At 39.0% G+C, this 24,522-nt stretch overlaps 1 protein-coding gene across 3 annotated transcripts in view; it reads left to right on the top strand.

Moving 5' to 3' along the window:
- Nucleotides 1-24,522, top strand: part of COL14A1 (collagen type XIV alpha 1 chain) — a 238,638-nt gene that overhangs the window by 190,327 nt on the left and 23,789 nt on the right. For all 3 annotated transcript variants that reach the window (XM_060115534.1, XM_060115535.1, XM_060115536.1), the window contains exons 41-45: nt 5,939-5,992; nt 6,730-6,801; nt 19,372-19,407; nt 20,413-20,479; nt 23,344-23,532. In XM_060115534.1, the coding sequence (XP_059971517.1) occupies nt 5,939-5,992; nt 6,730-6,801; nt 19,372-19,407; nt 20,413-20,479; nt 23,344-23,532 (418 nt within the window). The remainder of the gene's footprint in view (nt 1-5,938; nt 5,993-6,729; nt 6,802-19,371; nt 19,408-20,412; nt 20,480-23,343; nt 23,533-24,522) is intronic.

A 24,522-nucleotide genomic window follows, 5' to 3' on the forward strand; every position in this document is an offset into this window, starting at 1 on the left:
AAAATAGTGTATTGTGTACATATATAAAATATATGTATATGTTTATATAAACATATATATACACACATGCGTGCTGTGTGTGTGTGTGTGTGTGTGTGCGTGTGTGTGAGAAACTAAAAATTCCCCAGTGTGACTCAACATAGTATCATACTCAGGATTTATCTTGGATCTCTAACCTGGGCCAGTGTTTACAGAGTCTGTGGCTTTTTACCCCTTGGCCTCTTAATCTGGTGGTTGGTCTTAATCCTTAGTTGCAAGTAAAGCCTTATTTCCTATGGCTGACTGCCACGCTGGTCTCTTGCCTTTGCTCTCAGGGTTGAAATTGTGCAGATGGAGTTTCTTCAAGTGTGTCTTTAGTCCTCATTGCTTGAGTTTGTTCCGTTTCAACAAACTCATCAGATGCCAGCTGCTTACAGATCCCACTCTACTACCTGAGAGTGTGTTGTCTGTCCAAGGACCTTAACAATTGGCTGTGTTACTGCCAATTATGGTTCGTGTCGTGGTCCACCCTTGCAGGCTTCAAAGAAGGCATGGATGGTGAATATCATAACTGAGTCACTAGCTCTGAGTGCTATTTCTGTTAGCTACATAAACATAAATATTCTAGCTTCTGACTTTAGTTACAACACACTTTGTGGGCACATCTGTTTCATCCTTTAGATGCCATAGACACAGTACCTTGAAACTACAAACTTTTTAAGAGCCTACAAAAAGTGCTTGCCACCTGAAAAAAGCATATGTGTTTGCTCTAGTGTATGGAAAAGAAAACTGAAAAAATGAAAATTAATCAATTAGTTAAATGTCTGTAAAACATTACACTTTGCTAACTTCAACCATGGTTAAATTTAGTATTTATTCAAATATCAGTGATTTTTGAAAACACATTTTGGATAGATTTCCTTTTGCTGGTAAATCATAGCCAAACATAACTTCATAAGTTGCTCAGAGACAAATGTTTTCAAAAAAATTATAAAAAGCCTTTCAAGTTTTTATAGCAAAAATTATTTTTAATGTGGGTTGTTGGTGCATATTAATATTTTGAGGTGGGAATCTCAGAAAGGAAAAATGATTGGAGCTACTCATGTTATAAAACACCCCTGTTTGTAAGTGGCTGATTTTGTGTGCTTTAAAAATTAAACGTGTCGGTTTAAGTGAATTCTCACATTATGTTTATTGTTTAATCTTGTATCCCCTAATATTCATTCTTCATTGCTTAATTAAAGTTTTCTGTTTTTTTTTTTTTTTTTTTTTTTGCGGTATGCGGGCCTCTCACTGCTGTGGCCTCCCCCGTTGCGGAGCACAGGCTCCGGACGCGCAGGCTCAGCGGCCACGGCTCACGGGCCCAGCCGCTCCGCGGCACATGGGATCCTCCCAGACCGGGGCACGAACCCGTATCCCCTGCATCGGCAGGCGGACTCTCAACCACTTGCGCCACCAGGGAGGCCCAGTTTTCTGTTTTTTAGGAGGGTGCTTAATCCACAAACACACATGTACTGAGATTGGCTTCCTGATATGAAATGGATAATTTATAGATCTAGAAATGTTTGGGGAAGTGCAAACCCATTTCTGGCTGTTAAGGGCTGAAAACCATTCAGCTGGCTTTGATTAAAGTGAAGCTGAATCACAAAGCTAGAATTTACCAATTATTTTGCCATGTAAAATGCAGACATTTTACATGGTTTTTCTTTTCACCAAGTTTATTGCTTTGATATAAAAAGCTGCTGCCATTGCTCTCACCCTGAGAGAAGAGGTGAGGAAAGGGACCAGAACCCTGCCTAAAGAGCTGACTGGCATGTGAGGATGGGCTGTAATGTGGATGCTGCAGTGGTACCTGAGCAGGGAGAGTGATGCAGTGTCCCAACCATCCTGGATCCCTTGACTTAAAATCCACCTCTCCTGTGAAACCCCACACCTGGATTAGGTGCCCTTCCTGCATGTTCCCATGGAATCTTCTAGTCCATCATCATAGCTCATTGTCATTTACTTTCAATTGTTGACTTTTCTCAAAACCATCACCTCCTTGAAAAGAAACTGTCTTGTTCATCATTGTCTACCCAAAACCTAGCAAAATGCCCAGCACATAGAAGTTCTGCAAATATGTTTCAGTACTGTGACAAATGTGAGGCTTACAAGTAAAAAAAATCTTTCAAAGATAAATTTAAAGCGTGATTCAAAAGTTATAAAATAAAACTATGTGATGAAATTGTGAACTTTTTTAGGATTAGGAAGAGATTTGGGGGGAAAAGGGCTTTGATTATGTTTCTAAAATAATATTGAGACTAACATCCTTTTAATTATAACCAGGTATAGCAAGTAAATTTTAATTTGGAATCAGGGAAACAGGAAACTCATAGTACCCTTAAGAACGCCTTTATTCTTGAACTGTTTTATGTAAAAATGTGCAGTCGTTCATGACATTCCATGAACAAAAGAGCTAGAGTAAAATGCACTGGAATGGATGCTACTGGTGCCCCGGTCAGAGCTCCTTTACCTGGCAGGTGTACTCCATCCCCCGGCTGCTGTGGGTTTGACTGCTAACAACTCAGTTACCTCTTCTACAGGGAACTACCCTTGGAACTGCCACCTTGGCTCCAGTCAATGACTAACTGATGTGGGTATATAAAACCTTGCGGTAGGTCAACTCTGAGGTGTAACTCACACTCCAGAGCTCCCCATGGGGTCAGACTGAAGCCAGTCTTAGCTAAATCCAATTCTAACCTAATCTCTTTGCCTGCCCTCTCCTGCCTCCTTCATACCTAAAAGCTTTCTCCCAAGAACACTCCCTCTATAAATCAAAGGCACAACAACCCAGTCTGCTTCTAGGAAACCACCCCTCAGATAGTCACTGAAATGAAATTTCAACTTCTGAGCTAGATAACTCCCGATCCCTTTCCTCCAGGCTTGTGGAGGGTTCAAGAGCAAAGATGGATAAGATTGGCATCCCCCCACCCCCTCAGCCCAGCCTATGCTTTTCCAGACTAATTATACCTGCAATTCATATTTATTTATTCAACATGATAACCAGAGCACTTCTTCCAGGTGCCTCAATTTTATTCAAATTTAACTTTATATTAGTACCTATTTTGTGCCAACCATGTGCTAGGGAGGTATTAGGAATTGAACGGTGAATAAGACATGATTTCTGCCCTCAAAAAAAAAAAAAAAAGAAAGAAATCTCAGCTTCTGAGGATGTGCTTCCGGTAGAAGAACACAGAGTGAACAAACATGTAGTCTCTTCTTTTGATTTGATCACACAGAAGCAATAGCCTCTCGGCCAAATTTAGCTCTTATATAAGAATGACATTTCATCCTCTTCCCTTCCAGTTGATACGCACATGGTGTCTGTAAATCAAGTGAATTCAAAACTATTCTCTAGAGCATCCTTCCAGGGCCACGATGAAGGAGAACACTGACAGATCATTGCTTTGTAAACTCCTTCAGATCATTGCTTTGTAAACTCCTTCAGATCATTGCTTTGTAAACATGATTAGGAGAGGGGAGTCAATGTGTTATTTCCTGCAGGTCTTCCTTGGAATAATGCAGTTTTCTTTTCAGAAAGTATGACATGGTTTGCCTCCTTCTATGAATAAAATTGCCCTTGCTTGTTTTTGAGATATTTTTTCCTCTCTGGACACAACCTGCAAAAGAGTCAGGGAGGGCTTCCTGCAGCAATACTACACTTTTGACTGCTGGGCCATGGTGTTGTCTGTGTGTCATGTGTGGCCTTACACACGAGTGTGTGTTTGCTTCCCCTCCAGTGCTGGAAGAGTTTTAAGGCAGGAAGCAAATTATGTCCTTTGAAAAATGTCTCCTTAAATTATTGACTATGTGCTCAGAGTCCCTTTTTTTCTTATGTGAACTTCATCTAGAAAATAATAGTAGATTTAAAAAAGTTTTTTAGTGGTAAGGCCTCCTAAGTTTTCTCACTGACCATATGGGGGAGTTGGGCTGGAGGAGTTCTAAGGTTCTGTTTTTCTTTTACATATTCTGATTTTTTTACACCCTCTTCCTGGATATGCTATATTTAAACTCCATGTAGAATAATTTCTTTCAACCTATGTCAGTATTAATTTTTGTTGTTTAGCTAGCAGATCCAAAGAAGGATGTATGTGTGTGTGTGTATGTATGTACGTATGTGTGTGTGTAGTTTAATCTGTATCAGGGCCTCTCATTGAAGCTTTCTGACTTAATAATATTTTTGAATGAATAACTAAAGTGAATGAATAGAAGTAGTAGAGAAAAAAACCACTAGCCTTTATATTAGTATAGGATAACTGTTATAACAAAGACCCTAAAATCTCCGTGGTTTCAAGCAATTAAAAACAATAAATTAAATGAAGAGAAATAAAGTCTATTGTTTGGTCACAGCCAGTGCTGTCGACAGAATAGGTAGAGGAGTGGGGCTGTGGGGTGGAGCTCATCTCTAATCCATGCAGTCACTTAGGGACTCAAGGTCTTTCCATCTTGGGACACTTTGGTCTTCCACATGTGGGCCCTAAAGTTGTTAAAGAAGGGGAAAACAAAGTGGAGGATTACCCATAGGAAATTTTTATGAACCAGAAGTGGAATTGGCCCCTTTCCACGGGGCAGAACTCAGACCCATGGCTCTAACAGAATTGCTGGAACAGTAGGCTGGGAGATGTTACCTCATAATGTGCCCAGGCAGAAAAGGAAAACCATCAAGATTGGTGGGTTCTAGAATCCTCTGCCTTAGCTGGTTTTAAGACTTGCTAGTATTCGAGCTTGAGAGCATGATGAAAGGGCCTTGCTGACCATTGCTTTTCCTATTCTACCCCCTCTTCATGCCACCTTTCATTTCGTTCCTTTTCTCCCAACTCACACCATTTCCATTCATCCAGCCTCATCTTGACTCTCTTTTATTTGATACCTTGACATAAGGAGACATAATGTGAGTGTGGAGGGGGACCCCTAAGGAGAAGGATTTTCATGAGTCAGATAAATGGAAAAGAGAGCCCACTGGAAAAGTGGCACACATTTCAGAAAGGGAATTGGGAGAGGCAGCAAGGAAGCCAGGAGATGTTGGTTTGAGTTGACTTGAGATGAGAATGGGTTATTCTAGTAGGGGACAAATCTCAAGATGAAAAGTCCATTTCTCCATGTAGTAGAAAGTAATGTCTTGAACAAAATTTTATAAACTTATTATAAAATTCAGATTGAAGATCCTCTCTCGTGTTTTTAACTGCATTGGAAAGACCAGCACCCACAATTAAGACCTACAACCTTTTGAGAGTAGGTCACTCCAGCTGTTCTATTCTTTTTTAACATTCACATAAAAATAACATGCACATACACACATTCAATAATTGAGGAAGATACTTTTATAAAGAACATCGTTTGCTTTCTGCCTTAAACTATTCCATCATGGAATGGGAAGCAAACATGTACACACATTCAGTAAACCTGCTCAGCAGTCAAAACTGTATTATTACAGCAGGAAATCCCCCCAGATTTGCCCCCAGGCAGCTCCCGAAGAGCTGTAGAGTTGCAGATATTGTAATACTTGTAATTTGTAATATAGATTCCTGTGATAGGGATTCCCTGCCCCAAACTCCCTTAGGTCCAGAAAGACACTAATTTGTCTTTTTGGCTGGTCATTAGTGACCAGAATTGATCTCCCTTCTCACTTGTTATGCTTATTTTAATAAAAAACACTTTCTGGAAACAAGTTCCTGTTTATGTTTGTAAGTGGTATCTCTTACACCTAAAATTCTTACATAGGACAATTTCATAGAGCCAACAGACACAAAAATCTTTGCCAAGAACAATTCCCATGAAGGGTATAAAAGCAGTGAATCCTTGGAAGTCCAGAGTAAATGACAGGACTTGCCCCCAGATATTAAATGGGATTAAGTGCACCTTTTCTGAAAGCCATGTAAAGCAACTGCATAGTTGACACACCATGTTTTTCTTCCCCCAGGGCTTTCCTGGAAAGGATGGATCCTCTGGCCCTCCGGGACCACCAGGGCCAATTGTAAGTATTTCCAGGAACTACTGGGATGTAGTACTGCTTTAAAGCAATTCACCTCTTTTGAGAGATTTTCTTCTGCCAAACCTTTCATCTTGGTGGCCATCTTTGCTATAGTGTAACAACTCATCCCTTGGTACAGAGCTCTTCCTAAAACATCCTTAAAAAATAATGTATCCATGTGGCTTGATTATTCTACCTCTGAGCCACTTTGCCATAAGATCACCTGCATTGATTTACTTTTATTAGACACAGATAAGACTTGAATTATTTTTTCTTTTTAAATTTTTATTGGAGTATAGTTGATTTACAATGTTGTGTTAGTTTCAGGTGTACAGCAAAGTGAATCAGTTATACGTATACATATATCCCCTCTTCTTTAGATTATTTTCCCATATAGACCATTACAGAGTATTGAATAGCATTCCCTGTGCTCTACAGTAGGTCCTTGTTGATTATCTACTTTCTATATAGTAGTGTGTATATGTCACTACTATATATAAAAAAGGCTTGAATTTGAAAGAACTACATCTAACCGACAGAGTGGAGACTTTTCCAAAACTGTCTTCCTTACTTTAGTGGTACGTTAGTTGGAAACAGGAATGAGCAGTGAATCCTGAAGACTTGGTGTTGGGTGGGGAGGTGAGGTTAACTGTGCATGTTTGTTGCTCTTTCTTGAGAGCTAGCTGTTTTCGATGAGAATGAGTGAGTCCTCACATTTGCTCCATATTCCTGTCTATTAGGGCATTCCCGGAGCCCCTGGAGTCCCAGGAATCACAGGAAGCATGGGACCCCAAGGCGCCCTTGGACCACCTGTGAGTATGTGGCTGTAGCCAGTCAGGATGGTTGCCCAGTTATCCCTCTGGTTTATTTATGTGTTTAAATTTACAGCATCTTTTTTAGTCAAAATGTTTTTTTCAGGACTGGATTCTGTGGGAATCCATAAGGAAAACAGAGAATCTCCTAGGATAAAGATTAAGATCAGACTGTGCATATATCATGGCTAAAGACAAATGGTCCCAACAGGGAATAATCTGCAGCTAAGCTTCTGCTTATATATGTTTCCATTGTTTGTTATTCTGTATTTGGCTAAGTCAACTCAATGCCATCTTTACAGGGATTGGGTACAATACTATCTGTTAATTAGGCCTGTCTCCTGGGTGAGAAAAACAAGGCTGGAGGAAGTCAAGGATTAGTGAAAATGGGAAGAGATTTTTCTTTTCTAACTTCTGCGAGAAAGACAGAATTTGCCATTAAAACACACACTCACACATTTGCGAATAGTTGTGTAAATGAAGGCCCAGTGAATGGAACTAATTACCTGCCATTTTTGTGCTTCTAATCTCAGGTTGGTGCTTAAATGTGATCAGTGGAGTGGGTATGGGTAGGATGGGCGAGAAACAGATGAGCTTATCTGGGCCTGTTTCCTTGTCTGTAAAATAAGGTTGTTGAATTACAGCCTCCAAAGGCACACTTGGCATCTTCTGCGACTTGCAAATTGTTCCTTCTGGGTGTAATTATTAGTCAGCCTTCTGATATTATCCGCGAGGTACCAAATCTGTATCCATAAACTAAAGCAATTGAGAAGTGTCAATGTATATACATTGCAGATGTGCTAAGGATTCATGGAACAGTGAAATCTGAAGGGTGAGGGTAGGAGAGGTTAATGAAGTAGATTTCTACTCCCTGTTATAACAATTACCACAATCTCAGGGGCTTAAAACAACAAAAATTTATTATCTTACAGTTCTGTAGGTCAGAAGCCTGATATAGTCTCACTGGGTTTTAAAATCAAGGTGTCAGCTTTTCCTTTCTGGAAGTTCTAGGGGAGAATCTATTTCCTTGCCTTCTCTAGCTTCTAAAGACTTCCCACCGTCCTTGGTTTGTGGCCCACTTTGAAGTCAGCAGTGTTGCATCTCTCTGACCATTCTTCCATAATCATATCTCCCCTGAACATAGCCCAGAAAGTTTCTTTGCTTTGAATGGTGTATGTGATTACATTTGGGCCACCCAGATAATCCTAGATAATCTCCCTACATTACTTCAAGATCCTAACTAAATCACACTTCAAAGTCCTTTTGCCACATAAAATAATATATTCACAGGTTCTGGGGATTAGGGCATGAACACTTCAGGGGCCTTTTTCTGCCTACCACACTGAAGAAGGCATAACAGAAACATTGGTTCTCATTCAGAAAGAAACTCTCTCCCTCTAGCTACTCAGATAGTCACTCTTTATTCTTGAAACTCATTTCAATAAAATAATTTTGCCCTCAGGGTCCTATTCTAGGCTGTGATTCACATGACACATATGCAGGTATACAAACACACATAAGACATGAACATAAAAAATGCCTCCAGATTTTAGCAAACACATCCTAATTTGCACACTCAAATAAAGCTCTCCTTGGTTGTCATTTTACAAAGCCATATACTTATGGAAGATAGCTACATTGTCATGGCGCAAAACCCTTTTAGATCTCCTCTTTTCATATCAAATTGCTAATGGGTCACAGAAGAAAATTTGATTGCTTTATCCTCACACATCTTTTTCTATTATCTCTGCTACCAGGCTTCAGTCCACTTCCCAAAATGTACTCCAGGGAACAAGAGTTCCAGAATATGTCAGCAGGGCTCAGAGAGCAAGGGGTTCTGGGAAAGGAGTCTCAGAGACAGTGTATACTAAATCTGTTTCTCAGAAAGTCATGACAAATTTTAGGATAGCAAAGACTTTGAGGCACCTTAAGGTGAAACAAAAAACCAAAACACTGGTTTAACTTGGTTAGACAATAAACAAATGTATTTGTACAGTTTCTCTTAACCCAAGCTGGGTTGATCCTAACCACAGAGGGATGGAATGTGATAGGAAAGAACAGGCTCTAGGAGGACTCGGGAGAGAACAGTGGGGTGTGGGAGGAGTAGAGTGAGACATGAAATACATTAGGTAAGTAGGACCTCACCCTGCTTATCTATCTGGCCTTTTGTAGCTCTAGAATAGACTTTAAATATGGGGCATAGAAAAATAGCAATACATTTTTTCCTGGAAATAAAACACTTGTTAATAATATTATCTTCTATTGTTATAAATCAACAGAAAAGGGCCAGTGATGGTGGCATTTATATCAGAGACAGTACTGGGTATTCTCTCAAAAGCCAGTTGTTCTCTGAACTGTCCAGCCCAGACTTTTCCCTGTGCTTTGGGCTGGGAGGAGCCATATGCCTGCTGGCTGCCAGACTGGCGTGTCTAGTAAAGTAGGCTCAGTGTCATGGTGTAAAGGCCTTGATTGATTTCCCATGGATGTCTGTCTAGGAAGGCGGGAGGGAAAGAAACCAAGAAAGACACACCGCCCCACTGAAAATAGCAGTGTGTTTCCTATGGTCAGTGCCAGGAAAATGCTTGCTTTCATGAACCCTGCTTTTAGCTGCTGACTTCCCAGGACAGAATGGGCATTAATGCTGTTGCGGTCATAATTCCTACCTGAGGCTTAAGCATAAGCTAAAATATGGTGTCTCCCCTTGCAGGAGAACAGATAGTGATGAAGCACATGGAAGAAGGGACCACGTATTTAGCTTGAAATCAATATAGGTAGAAAGGTCTAGTGCTCCATCATTTAAAGAGCACTGCATTAGAAGTCAGGAAACTTAGGTTCTAGACGTGGCCCTCACATGACCTTAACTAGCTGTGTGAGCCACATCACTTAAGCAATTTATCTAGCTTCTCAGAATGTCAATTTTCCAATTAATTCATTTAAAAATATTTACTGAGTAGCTACAATATGTACAAGAGACATGAGGGACAAGGGTCCATGAGGGGTAAAAAAGATGACCAAGATATTTTTCCACATTCATGGAAGAGCTAGAGAGAATGATGATTTTTGTTTTATATAAGAAAGTATAATAAAAGTCAGACAGTGAGAAATGCCTTAAAGGAAAGACAAGGAAAGTTCCATTGAGGGAGACAGACAGTCAGAGACAGACATACAGAGGGAGATAACCGTTGAGGGTGTGAGGGGAACAGCTCCTGAAAGAGGCTGTGTTTTAATAGGATCTTTCACAGATGGGTGTGATTTCCACCTGCAAAGACATGAAGATGTCATCCTTTAGATGGGGATTGTAATAAAACATAAAGCAAACACAGGGCAACCCTGTCTGTTGTACTTTTAATATTTTTCACCTCTCTTTCTTGCTTCATCACCACTGCCACACTTTAATTTCAAACCCTCTTCATTTCTCACCAAGACTGTCATGAGAAGCTCTAATTGCTTCTCGTGAAATGAAGAGGGTTTGAAATTAAACTGAATTAAGCAGAAGCCCCTTGCCTCTGCTCTAGCTCTGGTCTGTGCATTCTCCAGTTGCCAAAAGATCTTTCTAGTACAGATCTTTCTGTTGTATCATTTCCTGGCTTCAATCTCCTCAGTGGATCCCTGTCACCAGAGGATAGGGCCCAAATACTCAGCCACGTATACGTAGCCCTTGACGATGGGCCCTTACTTTACCCTCCGACTTGATCTGGCATCATCCTTTCTCTTGGAGGTATGACAACATCCCTTGGAGTTGTCACCCCCAAATTATTTAAAGCTCCCCCAATATATGCCATCCTGTTTCACACTTTTTTTTTTTTTTTGCTTTTTGGGGATGCTCTTCCATTTGTCTGGGTTGCTTTCTCTATCTGGTGAGCTTCCGGCTATTATCTCTCTTAAACTGTGCACTTCCTGTGTGAGGCCACCCTTATGTCCTCAGGCTGAGAGACTTCATTTCAACTATTGATGTCCATCTCTCCGTGAAAGGAGAGTTCCATGAGGGCAGAAATTTTATCATACTCATGTTCTTATTCCTGGACCCCAGCTCAGTATCATAGAGGGTACTTAATAAGTGTTTTTTAAAAGAAAGAATGAAGGGATGATTGCCTTCCAGTTAGGCTGATGTTCAGGTGAGTATGAGAAGATTATTCTTATAGATTGTGGGTCAGATGTGGGAGACTTTTAGAGCCAAATGAGGGATGTTTTGATTTTGGTTAGCAGACATCTAATATTTGGAGCTTGGACGATGAGATCATTCTTTCCTTCAGCACTAAAATTCTGTGAATCTATGAATGTAGCTACTGTATTTTCTTTTCTTTACATTTCAAGTGTTCCTGAAATTAAAGGAAAATGTGCCACTTTTTCTTGCCTACATGTACAGGGAATGTGTGTTTTCCCTCAAAGCATACTTTGATGGAGTTATGAACCTTAACTCACTCAGGAATTTTTAGTTTGTTTTTGTTTTACTTTGCAAAAATCAAAGAAAAAATGTCAGAGAAGTTGGAATAAAAAATAATGTCTTGCCATTCAGATATATTAACTAAATGGACCTTTCTTGGAGACCGCCTAGGTATGTCCTGCAGCTACTTAGTTACACGCATTGTGAGGCTGAGTTTGAGGAATTTCAGGCCCAGTTAAATACATCCATCCCTATATACCAGAAGGTGCCCACAGCTGATGCTGTCCATTTACCTTATCACTCAGGTTTGCATTGTAGTTTCTTTTTCTTTTTTCTTCTTCTTCTTTTGTTTTTTTGGCTGTGCAGCATGGCATGCAGGATCATAGTTCTCCAACCAGGGATAGAACCTGCATCCCCTGCCATGGAAGCATGGAGTCTTAACCACTGGACCACCAGGGAAGTCCCTGTAGTTTCTTTTTCTAAGTTTCAAGCATTTCAGACAAGACAACTTAATGAATGATAGCTAGCAATGGAAATATCAAAGAATACATTGGTTCAGAAACAAAAATATTCAAGATAAAATAGATTATAAGAAACGACTCAAACAAAATGATAAGTCACTCGAAAAAACCAAAAAAACAAACAAAACAAAACAAAACAAAAATCTAATTCTGAATGACTACTGTAAGGTTTGGGAGATACATGTTTGCTTTTAAAATTATTATTTAATTAGGAAAAATATTACCTTCACTGAAAAAAAACGATTCTGGCTAGCAAGTTTGTTGAGCAGTGTTCTCTTTCATGGCAGCAGTAGTGTGTACTGGGGAGAGTGCAGATTCTGGAGCTTAGCTGATTGGGTTCAGGTCCCAGCTTTTCCATTTTCTTATTGTGTGACCTTGGGCAAGTTATTTGCCTTCTCAGTACATCACTTCCCTTATATGTAAAATGGAAGTAATATCTCATAGGGTTGTTATAAAGAATAAATAAATTTATCTCATAGGAATCTTACAAGGATTAAATGAGTTCATTTTATAGGGTTGTTATAAGAGTTAAATGAGTTATTACACCGAGGACAGTGCTTGGAACATGGTAAAATCAGCTTGAGTATTAAACTACTAGTATTTACAAACAGTTTCTTAATATATTAAAAATGTGAAAGAGTTACTTATTTTTGTTTGCTGATTATTGTTTTTGCTTTGTGTCAAATGCTTGCAAAGGAAGTAGGCAGCAGTCCTAGATTTATAATAAATATTTAAATTTAATATTGGACTTAGTTGAATGTTCGAGTGACTCTTTTATGCAAAAAATGGGCTAGGTGGTTTTGGAAACATAAAGTAATATAAGTTATGGTCTCCAGTATTAGAGGTCTTACCATCTACACAGAGAAAAGAGAAATCCATGCAATGAATTGTCGCTATACTACAAAAAAAATTTAGTGTCAGATAGGTGATACTTGAACTAAGTATTGCATTAGAATATTCCTATTGTTCCTAATTTATAAGGTATATGCTTAATACCTTTCTAACATTTCAAATGTTTTTATACACTGACTAGACCATGTCTGTGAGAATGAGAAGTTGTAATTTTGATGAGCAGGAAGTGGGGAAGATGGGGCTAAATAACGAGACATAGAATTCGAGGACTTTGACTTTGTCACATGGATGTCTAAGAATCACTGAATGATTTTTGAATAGAGGAAGAGCTGCCATCAATCAACAGTCACTGAGCTTTCTAAGTTGTATGCTGGTAGTATCTGAGGAGGATGAGACTAGTGGTTGTGTAGAGGATGAACAGGAAGGCAGGGATTTTAGTTAGAGAAGCCAGCTAGAAGGAAGTTGCAAATGCCCTGGTGTGAGATGGTTAGGGTAGCACCTCGGTGGTGGAGTAGGAGAGAGGGATATAAGAGGAATTGCAATGCAAAAAGTGTGCATTACATGTGTGTATGTGTGTGTAATAAACATGCAAAAGGCAAGGGAAGGGACATTCACAGAAAGATAGACAAGATGCAAAGGCAGAGGGCTATGTACCAAATGAAGGAACAAGATAAAACCCCAGAAAAACAACTAAATGAAGTGGAGATAGGCAACCATCCAGAAAAAGAATTCAGAATAATGATAGTGAAGATGATCCAGGACCTCGGGAAAAGAATGGAGGCAAAGATAGAGAAGATGCAAGAAATGTTTAACAAAGACCTAGAAGAATTAAAGAACAAACAAACAGAGATGAACAATACAATAACTGAAATGAAAAATACACTAGAAGGAATCAATAGCAGAAAAACTGAGGCAGAAGAACAGATAAGTGACCTGGAAGACAGAATGGTGGAATTCACTGCCACAGAACAGAATAAAGAAAAAATAATGAAAAGAAATGAAGACAGCCTAAGAGACCTCTGGGACAACATCAAACGCACCAACATTCATATTATAGGGGTCCCAGAAGGAGAAGAGAGAGAGAGAAAGGGCCCAAGAAAATATTTGAAGAGATTATAGACAAAAACTTCCCTAACGTGGGAAAGAAATAGCCACCCAAGTCCAGGAAGCACAGAGAGTCCTAGGCAGGATAAACCCAAGGAGAAACATGCCGAGACACATAGTAATCAAATACACAAAAATTAAAGATGAAAAATTATTGAAAGCAGAAAGGGAAAAATGACAAATACCATACAAGGGAACTCCCATAAGGTTAACAGCTGATTTCTCAGCAGAAACTCTACAAGCCAGAAGGGAGTGGCATGACATATTTAAAGTGATGAAAGGGAAGAACCTACAACCAAGATTACTGTACCTGGCAAGGATCTCATTCAGATTTGATGGAGAAATCAAAAGCTTTACAGACAAACAAAAGCTAAGAGAATTCAGCACCACCAAACCAGCTCTACAACAAATGCTAAAGGAACTTCTCTAAGTGGGAAACACAAGAGAAGAAAAGGACCTACAAAGACAAACCCAAAACAATTAAGAAAATGGTAATAGGAACATACATATCAATAATTACCTTAAACATGAATGGATTAAATGCTCCAACCAAAAGACACAGACTCACTGAATGGATACAAAAACGAGACCTGTATATATGCTGTCTACGAGAGACCCACTTCCGACCTAGTGACACATACAGACTGAAAGTGAAAGGACGGAAAAAGATATTCCATGCAAATGGAAATCAAAAGAAAGCTGGATTAGCAATTCTTATATCAGACAAAATAGACTTTAAAATAAAGACTATTACAAGAGACAAAGAAGAACACTACATAATGATCAAGAGATCAATTTAAGAAGAAGATATAACAATTGTAAATATTCATGCACCCAACCCAGGAACCCCTCAATATACAATGCAGATGCTAACACCCATAAAAGGGGAAATTGACAGTAACGCAATAATAGTAGGGGACTTAAACACCTCACTGTCACCAATGGACAGATCATCCAAAATGAAAATAAATAAGGAAACAGAAGTGTTAAATGATACATAAAACAAGATGGACTTAACTGATATTTACAGGACATTCCATCCAAAAACAGCAGAATGCACATTCTTCTCAAGTGCTCATGGAACATTCTCCAGGATAGATCATATCTTGGGTGACAAATCAAGCCTTGGTAATTTTAAGAAAATTGAAATCATATCAAGTATCTTTTCCAACCACAACCCTATGAGACTAGATATCAATTACAGGAAAATGTGTTTGTATCTGTAAGAGATACAAACACATGGAAGCTAAACAACACACTACCTAATAACCAAGAGATCACTGAAGAAATCAAAGAGGAAATCAAATAATACCTAGAAACAAATCACAATGAAAACACAATGATCCAAAACCTATGGGATGCAGCAAAAGCAGTTCTAAGAGGGAAGTTTATAGCTATACAAGCCTACCTTAAGAAACAAGAAACATCTCAAATAAACAACCTAACTGACACCTAAAGCAATTAGAGAAAGAAGCACAAAAAACCCCCAAAGTTAGCAGACAGAAAGAAATCATAAAGATCAGGTCAGAAATAAATGAAAAAGAAATGAAGGAAACGATAGCACATATCAATAAAACTAAAAGCTGGTTCTTTGAGAAGATAAACAAAATTGATAAACCATTAGCCAGACTTATCAAGAAAAAAAGGGAGAAGACTCAAATCAGTAGAATTAGAAATGAAAAAGGAGAAGTAACAACTGACACTGCAGAAATACAAAGGATCATGAGAGATTACTACAAGCAACAATATGCCAATAAAATTAACAACCTGAAAGAAATGGACAAATTCCTACAAAAGCACAACCTTCTGTGACTGAACCAGGAAGAAATAGAAAATGTGAACAGACCAATCACAAACACTGAAATTGAAACTGTGATTAAAAGTCTTCCAACAAACAAAAGCCCAGGACTAGATGGCTTCACAGATGAATTCTATCAAACATTTAGAGAAGAGGTAACACCTATCCTTCTCAAACTCTTCCAAAATATAGCAGAGGGAGGAACACTCCCAAACTCATTCTACGAGGCCATCATCAGTCTGATACCAAAACCAGACAAAGATGTCACAAAGAAAGAAAACTACTGGCCAATTATCACTGATGAACATAGCTGCAAAAATCCTCAACAAAATACTAGCAAACAGAATCCAACAGCACATTAAAAGGATCATACATTATGATCAAGTGGGGTTTATCCCAGGAATGCAAGGATTCTTCAATATATGCAAATCAATCAATGTGATATACCATATTAACAAATTGAAGGTGAAAAGCCATATGATCATCTCAGTAGATGCAGAGAAAGCTTTCAACAATATTCAACACCCATTTATGATAAAAACCCTCCAGAAAGTAGGCATAGAGGGAATGTACGTCAACATAATAAAGGCCATATATGACAAAACCACAGCCAACATCATCCTCAATGGTAAAAAAATGAAACCATTTCCACTAAGATCAGGAACACGACAAGGTTGTCCACTCTCACCACTATTATTCAACATAGTATTGGGAGTTTTAGCCACAGCAATCAGAGAAGAAAAAGAAATAAAAGGAATCCAAATAGGAAAAGAAGAAGTAAAGCTGTCACTGTTTGCAGATGACGTGATACTATACATAGAGAATCCTAAAGATGCTACCAGAAAACTACTCGAGCTAATCAATGTATTTGGTAAAGTTGCAGGATACAAAATTAATGCACAGAAATCTCTTGCATCCCTATACAGTAATGATGAAAAATCTGAATAAGAAATTAAGGAAACACTCCCATTTACCATTGCAACAAAAAGAATAAAATATCTAGGAATAAACCTACCTAAGGAAACAAAAGAGCTGTATGCAGAAAATTATAAGACACTGATGAAAGAAATTAAAGGTGACACAAACAGATGGAAAGATATACCATGTTCTTGGATTGGAAGAATCAACATTGTGAAAATGACTCTACAACCCAAAGCAATCTACAGATTCATTGAAATCCCTATCAAATTACCAATGGCTTTTTTTTTTTATAGAACTAGAACAAAAACCCTTAAAATTTGTATGGAGACACAAAAGACCCCAAATAGCCAAAGCAGTCTTGAGGGAAAAAAAACGGAGCTGGAGGAATCAGGCTCCCTGACCTCAGACTCTACTACAAAGCTACAGTAATCAAGACAGTATGGTACTGGCACAAAAACAGAAACATAGATCAATGGAACAGGATAGGAAGCCCAGAGATAAATCCACATACCTATGGTCAACTAATCTCTGACAAAGGAGGCAAGGATATACAATGGGAAAAAGACAGTCTCTTCAATAAGTGGTGCTGGGAAAACTGGACAGCTACATGGAGAAGAATGAAATTAGAACAGTCCCTAACACAAAAATAAACTCAAAATGGATTAGAGACCTAAATGTAAGACCAGACACTATAAATCTCTTAGAGGAAAACATAGGAAGAGCACTCTTTGACATGAATCACAGCAAGATCTTTTTCATCCACCTCCCAGAATAATGGAAATAAAAACAAAAATAAAGAAATGGGACCTAATGAAACTTAAAAGCCTTTGCAAAGCAAAGGAAACTACAAACAAAACGAAAAGACAACCCTCAGAATGGGAGAAAATATTTGCAAACGAATCAATGGACAAAGGATTAATCTCCAAAATATATAAACAGTTCATGAAGCTCAATATTAAAAAAAAAAAATCCAAAAATGGCCAGAAGACCTAAATAGACATTTCTCCAAAGAGGACATACAGATGGCCAAGATGAACATGAAAAGCTGCTCAACATCACTAATTATTAGAGAAATGCAAATCAAAACTACAATGAGGTATCACCTCATACCAGTTAGAATGGCCATCATCAGAAAATCTACGAACAACAAATGCTGGAGAGGGTGTGGAGTAAATGGAACCCTCTTGCACTGTTGATGGGAATGTAAATTGATACAGCCACTATGGAGAAGAGCATGGAGGTTCCTTAAAAAACTAAAAATAGAATTACCATATGACCCAGCAATCCCACTACTGGGCATATACCCAGAGAAAACCATAATTCAAAAAGACACACACACCCCAATGTTCATTGCAGTACTATTTACAATAGCCAAGTCATGGAAGCAACCTAAATGCCCATCGCCAGACGAATGGATAAAGAAGGTGTGGTACATATATAGAATGGAATATTAGCCATAAAAAGGAATGAAATTGGGTCATTCGTAGACATGTGGATGGATCTACAGACTGTCATACAGAGTGAAGTAAGTCAGAAAGAGAAAAACAAATATCGTATATTAACGCATATATGTGAAACCTAGAAAAATGGTACAGATGAACTGGTTTGCAGGGTAGAAATTGAGACACAGATGTACAGAACAAACGTATGGACACCAAGGGGCGAAAGTGACAGGGGCAGTGGTGGTGTGATGAATTGGGAGACTGGGATTGATGTATAGACACTAATATGTATAAAATGGATAACTAATAAGAACCTGCTGCATAAAAAAAATAAATAAAATAAAATTCAAAAAAAATGGAGGCAAGGGAAGGAAGGGTAAACGATTAAAAGATATAACCAGTGGTGGGCTTGGGCTGGCTTGTACATTCTTGGGAGAGTAGATTTTGTGCTTCTCTTCCCTTTGAAACCCCATCTTCAGTGACAGCACATTTGTCACTTGTAATCAACCATAGTACAAGCATTTACACTTCTGAAAACAGCAAACAGTACAAGTGAGGGCATTTCATTTTTCCAGAAAGCCAGTTTATCTGCACACCGTGGGGTGAACCCAGAATTTTGAATTTGGATGACTAACTGAATAGAGATTTTGGAGATGATATGAGTTTGATTTGGGGCCTATTGAGATTATAGTAACAACTGGGAACAGTCTGACAATGTGGCAAATTCCATCTATAAGTGGTACTCACTATCCTTTTGATAGAGACTATAAAATGTTCAGTAAATCTGTTATGCTGCCTTGGAGTTGAAACAAAAAGATGAAATTCTTCTGAAGACACATGTTTTGCATTAAACATGTAATTTCATTGCAGAAACACTAAAAACGCCATTGTTTTATCAGTAAAAGTTTTTACAGATATGGTAAAGTTTCCTATGGATCAAAGAGTAGCTAAGCCACAAAACAAAATGATGATTCAGCTGAGAATTCTTGTTAATACAAGCTCGTATTATCAGGAAGACTCAGGGAGAAAGAATTGTTTGCTGTTATTCTGGATGGAAAGCAGAGTGAGGATGTGGGATTTCACAGATTTAATCTTTTACTTGAACTCTTAAGTTGGAAGATCTTTTCCTTTCTGTGAGAGATAGTCTTTCAAAAATTAAAACAGTTTATCTTTTCAGCAGAGATTTGTGAAATCAATTATGCAGCATCAGTAAAGTACAATTCAGAGGGTGGTGTTTTGTGCAAAAAGATGTGAATGACTTATTCAGTGACACTATGTTACAAAGCAGTATTGCTGCATGATCCCAATTTTATATTCAAACATATTGTGTCGGTGCCTTCAAAGGCTGGAGGAGTAAAATATTTCAAAGAGCTATCTCTGCTTGATGAGATTACAGGTTGCTGTTTGTTTAACCCTGTTGCTATGTATCTATTTTTGCTGTAGAATTATGAGACCTAATAAAAAATGTTGATACAATAAGAAAAGATACACTATCATGCTTGGCTGAGTCCAGTGTCACAAGTAACTTGACAATTTAAAATTTTACAGGGTGTCCCTGGAGCAAAGGGAGAAAGAGGAGAAAGAGTAAGTATCCTCTGGAGTGTTGATCAGCTGCAGCTGACTGCACACATTTTGTTGCATAAGCCTGATAAAGGATAACCATTTACTATCATGATTACTCATTGCTCTAATACCACTCCTCTTCCCCGTCTCCTCAACTCACTTGACTGTGAGCACATTTTCAAGTGGAAACCACCCTGTGGGCTAGAAGTCAGGAGTGCTGGCTTCTAGTTGCAGATCTGCTACTATCCAGCTAGGTGACCTTAGGCCATTTCTTTCAGGCTAAAATGGAAAGAATCAAACTCATCTAACTCACAAAGTGGATTTAATGAAGACATAATATAATGGATGTGAAAAGGCTTCAGAAAAGTAAAAGCTCTATTCAAAATGCCAAGCGGTAGATTGAGGCTTGTGTATTTCCAATATGAGAACCAAGGAAGACAAAGGCAGCATGGAGTCAAAGAACTGGCTGTGAAACTTAAATCAGTTTATTTTAGGGGACTTCTATATCCTTTGAGAAATTGTGCCACTGCTCATAAAATTGTGCTGTCGGCTCTAGTAGAAACAGCAGTGACCTTGGGCTCATCCAGTTACCTCTGTGAAAACTTGGGCAGTATGTTTAACTCTGTTCATCTGTAAGATGGATTTAACATCTTTCCTCTGAGTTGCTATTAGTATTAAGTAAGCCACTGGTTGAGAAATTGCTGTATTTTACAAGCTCTAAAGAGTGATAAATAAGGCATTAAATATGTATGGGTTTATTACAAAGCTATTAAATTTTTTAGAATCTGGGGCCAGAAACACTTGAACTTTTTAATTTAATAAAGGCTCTCAGGAACCTTGTACCATGAGTTCCAGATTGCTTATACCTTCTCCGTGTGCACCTACCTGTGTGTCAATCCTACCTGTTGCTAGGAGACAAAGAGCCCAGGTTGGGAACAATAGGTCAAGTCTCATTTCCATCCTGGAAATCCTGCCATTGGCTGGGTTTGTGGCTGAGAATCAGCAGTCTGCTTTTTTCTCATCCAGGGTGACCTACAGTCTCAAGCCATGGTGAGAGCAGTGGCACATCAGGTGTGCGAACAGCTCATCCAAAGTAAGTGTGTTATAGTTCCAGATGTTTTCTGTTACGCGTCCAAACGGGAATTTGCCTTCGCACAAGCGTAAGGACTAAGCTTTGTCTTGTTGCAGAAACATAGCTTTACAGATGGCCATCACTAGCCCATCTAAGTGATCATTACATATTACCCTAGAGTTCTGCATCGATGGTGCAGAGACCAAATTCCTCTCTTTTGTCTGTCCAAAACCTCTCTGTTTGCCCATATAGGTTTAACTTGACTGCCCATATCAAATCTTTTATTTCTTCTTCATCTCTCCAAATAGATAGATTTTTTTCTCAAGTCCTCAGCACTTGAAAGCTGCCAAACTGAGGCATCAGAAGCTACCTTCAAGCCACTAGATTTAAATCCGTATCTCTTTCTTACCCATTTCTTTTGGTTAGCCCAAGCCTCTTCCCTTTATTCTTTAAGATTTATACCAAAAAAATGCAGACACACAAACATACATGCACACATGGGGACAGGCTTCATGTGAACATCTGACATGATACTTGGGCTCTGTGCCAAAAATTACACTGGAACACACTTTATATCACACCTGTCCCATTTCTTCATTTTAAACTTGAACTTTCCCACAGGCCAGTATTTCAGTTACTGATTCATGCTCATTCACTTACATACCCACGCATCTGTGCATTTCTCCCCTGCCCACTGACTTTATATTTTGTCTCAGTAATCTAACCAGAGGGTTACTAGAGTGGGCCCTTCTCTCTGCCAGTCATTTGTTTAGTTCCACAAAGGTCTGGGGCCACATGGAGATGAAATATTCCTCTCAAACCCAGACAGCTCTGGCCTGGCTCTGCTGTCAAGCCCCCTGGTTCTGTAGCATCCACCATCTCCAAGGCCAACATTACCTAAGCGGCTGCCTTAACAGCTTTGAGGTTATATTTTTTTAAACCGGGAAGTTTGGGAGTCCTGTAAGTGTCCAAGAAGGCGCTATTGGCTGGGTCCAAAATTCCATCTGCAGTAGATAAACCCAGATCTCATCCTGCAGAAAGCATGGAGTGAAGGTCTACAGGGACTTGGAAGAATTTTCATTAAGACGTAAATCTTAGGGCAAACTGAATACAAAGCTACTATCTTCAGATGTAGTAGTAATGCTCCCTATACTTTAACTTTATTTCATTTTGTATTATATTGCCCAAACTAGTGGTTGTGAAAGAGAGAATTTATCGGTTAAATGAAACTACTTAAGTTTAATGCCAAAATAGGATCTCTGAAAATACAATTAATTATAAAAGGGAAACAACATTAAGTAGAATATGTCCGAAGCTAACCTGTACCTTGGATTATTTTGTAAGTTTCTCATTTCAAGTATACACTGTAAATGGGTGGGTAATGATTTTAAGGAAACCTAAGGGTTAAACCCTAATATGACTCACTGACCATAATATAAGGAAGATTTCACAATAGTTGCTATCTTATTCCACTGTAGAATAAAAATCTTATATAAATATGTGATTATTTGAAACATGCCCTAAAAATTGAGAGTCCAAAATCCAGGTTTTCCCATCAGGAATTCTCAGATTCTTGTGAATAACTTCTAGGAAATAGAAACCAGCAGGGGTTATACAAGAGCTGAAACAGGTCTGTAAAATAGGGAGGCCCTGCCTGTCAATGTCATTGTCAGAGGAAAAAAATAGAAGAGATTTTATGCCAGTCTATGAGCAAAACCCAACCCACCCAGAAGCTTTATTTCTGGTACCTCAACCATCTGCCCACACACCACTCCACGTTTCTCTGGGCTTCTTATTTCCTTCCTTAGGCTTCACCTCAGAACTTGATTATCATTTAGCATATAATTCCTCACATGCTCAGTTACCTGGTTTTTAGTCCAGATCTGAATTATGCTAGGAAATGTTATGTGGGAAGCTGTGCGAGGCTGAGGTGATGACAGCTAGAGAAGTATCAATAATAAAGGATGGCCCTTTTATCAAAGGAGGAAGCTGAAAAAGCAGATGTGGAAATGTCTCATCCCACCCAAACATTCATGAACATGCCTACTAATGGCTCCTGAGTCATCAGGAAGCCAGTCCTACTTACAGTCATGGTCCTATGCTTAAGAATGCATTGACTATATCTTAGAAATCATCCCTCTAAAAATGGTTACTATTCTTTATTTAGGGTTGAATGTTTAAAAAGGAATAAATGACAGTCATCTGGAAAGTTCACTTCTTTGGGAAAATGTTATCTCCTGATGATGCTGAAAAATGGGGCATTATGGTATCAAATACTTTCTCAATCTATACATCTAATTATTAAAAGACATTCTTCCAGGCACAACTGAGTTAAGGGATTATGGGAGAGAGAGCCAGATTTTTTTAAAAAATAAAGCTATTCAGAGTTTCTGCAGCTGGGACCCAAGTAAAGGTTTCTGCAAAAAGGCTTGGCAATGAAGAAATGAGTTGAAACAGCGCACTTGTCTGGGGATTTCTGAGCAAGAGGGTGGAACAGGCTTTGTGGGTTGGAAAAAAAGACATATGACTTGGGTGGAAATCGCTGGGGAAAGGGGCAGCTGGGTGAGGATTTAGGGGTCAGATAAATGTTGGGGGTGAAGATAAAATTTATGATTTCTGGTCAGTGATGTTTACTGAGATGCTGACGTGAGCTGTGGAATTCCAAACACATGAGATGCGACTTGAATACAATCCAGCTGTTAATATCATCCAAAGTAAAATGCAAAAATTTTTCAGTTGGAAATCAACTTATTTCAGAGGGATGTGCTTCTTCCTATTGGTGGGTGTCTAACAGAATTGTTTGGAACCTTGATAATTAATACCTTCAGTTCTCCCTTTCTATGTGTGACAGTTCATCGAATGCTTCTTTGTCCTTCGTGTCTCAGGTCATATGGCCAGGTACACAGCCATCCTCAACCAGATTCCCAGCCAGTCAACATCAATCCGGACCATCCAAGGGCCTCCTGGAGAGCCTGGGAGACCAGGCTCACCTGGAACCCCTGGTGAACAAGGACCCCCAGGTGCCCCAGGCTTCCCAGGAAATGCAGGTGTGCCAGGGACCCCAGGAGAACGAGGTAAGCTGGACCACTCCTCTCACTGAGTGCGCTGAAACAAGAGTGTAACAGTGGTGCTTATGCAATGATAAAGTTCCAAATAATGGACCTAAATTAATTCTATTCCATCTATTCTTCAGCTTCTTGTTTATTAATTCCCAATATTGAGAAAATTGAGTAATCTACAAAACATTTATTAAGAGCCATGTCTGCCTTTATGCAAAAGGAGGATCAGAAACTCCAATTCACCTCTAAAAGGCTTTTGAGCTAATGAGAGAAAGAGGTCCCCTCTAGATGGATGAATTAAAAAAATATGCCCATCCAGGTAGAATTACAAAATGATACCCCTCTCTGGACAGATGTAGCATCAAACGTATGTGTCAACTGAAAACACACACACACACACACACACACACACGCAACCTAAAAGTTGAGAATTATGTTTTATTTGGCGGACTCACTGAGGACTTAAGCCTGGGATGCAGCCTCTCAGACGGGTCTGAGGAACTGCTCCGAAGAGATGAAGGAGGACCTGGATTTGTAGGAGGTTTGCAACAAAAACCAGGTAGTGGGAACATCAAAAGAGAACTGTTAATTAAGGAAAAACAGGCATCTCAAATTAATGAATTCAGCACTTTTCTATGAATGGGAAGATGCAAGAGTCTGGGCTCATTGAAATCATTCCTTTGATACGAACCTTAACTACCTAGAGCCAGTATTCTGTTCTTTTCCATCCTGAATCTCCTCAGGGTGCACTGTTGGGGGCAGCCGTAGTGGCTGCTCGCTTGATGGACACAACATCTTTTGTTTGCTGATATGGCAAGCAGCATTCTTTGTCCCCATGTGTCATGGCAAGTAGAGAGCTCACTTCCTAGGTCTGGTACATTTTTTGTGCAGTTCCCATACCAGGCAATGGTCAGCCTTGAGGTAAAGCATGAGTCATATCAACATATGATTTACATGTGCTTATGTAGACCATGCCAATTCTAAACTTCAAATTAAATACTGTTT

Source organism: Mesoplodon densirostris, chromosome 13 (assembly GCF_025265405.1).
Source record: "Mesoplodon densirostris isolate mMesDen1 chromosome 13, mMesDen1 primary haplotype, whole genome shotgun sequence".
In the NCBI taxonomy this organism is placed as follows: Eukaryota; Metazoa; Chordata; class Mammalia; order Artiodactyla; family Ziphiidae; genus Mesoplodon; species Mesoplodon densirostris.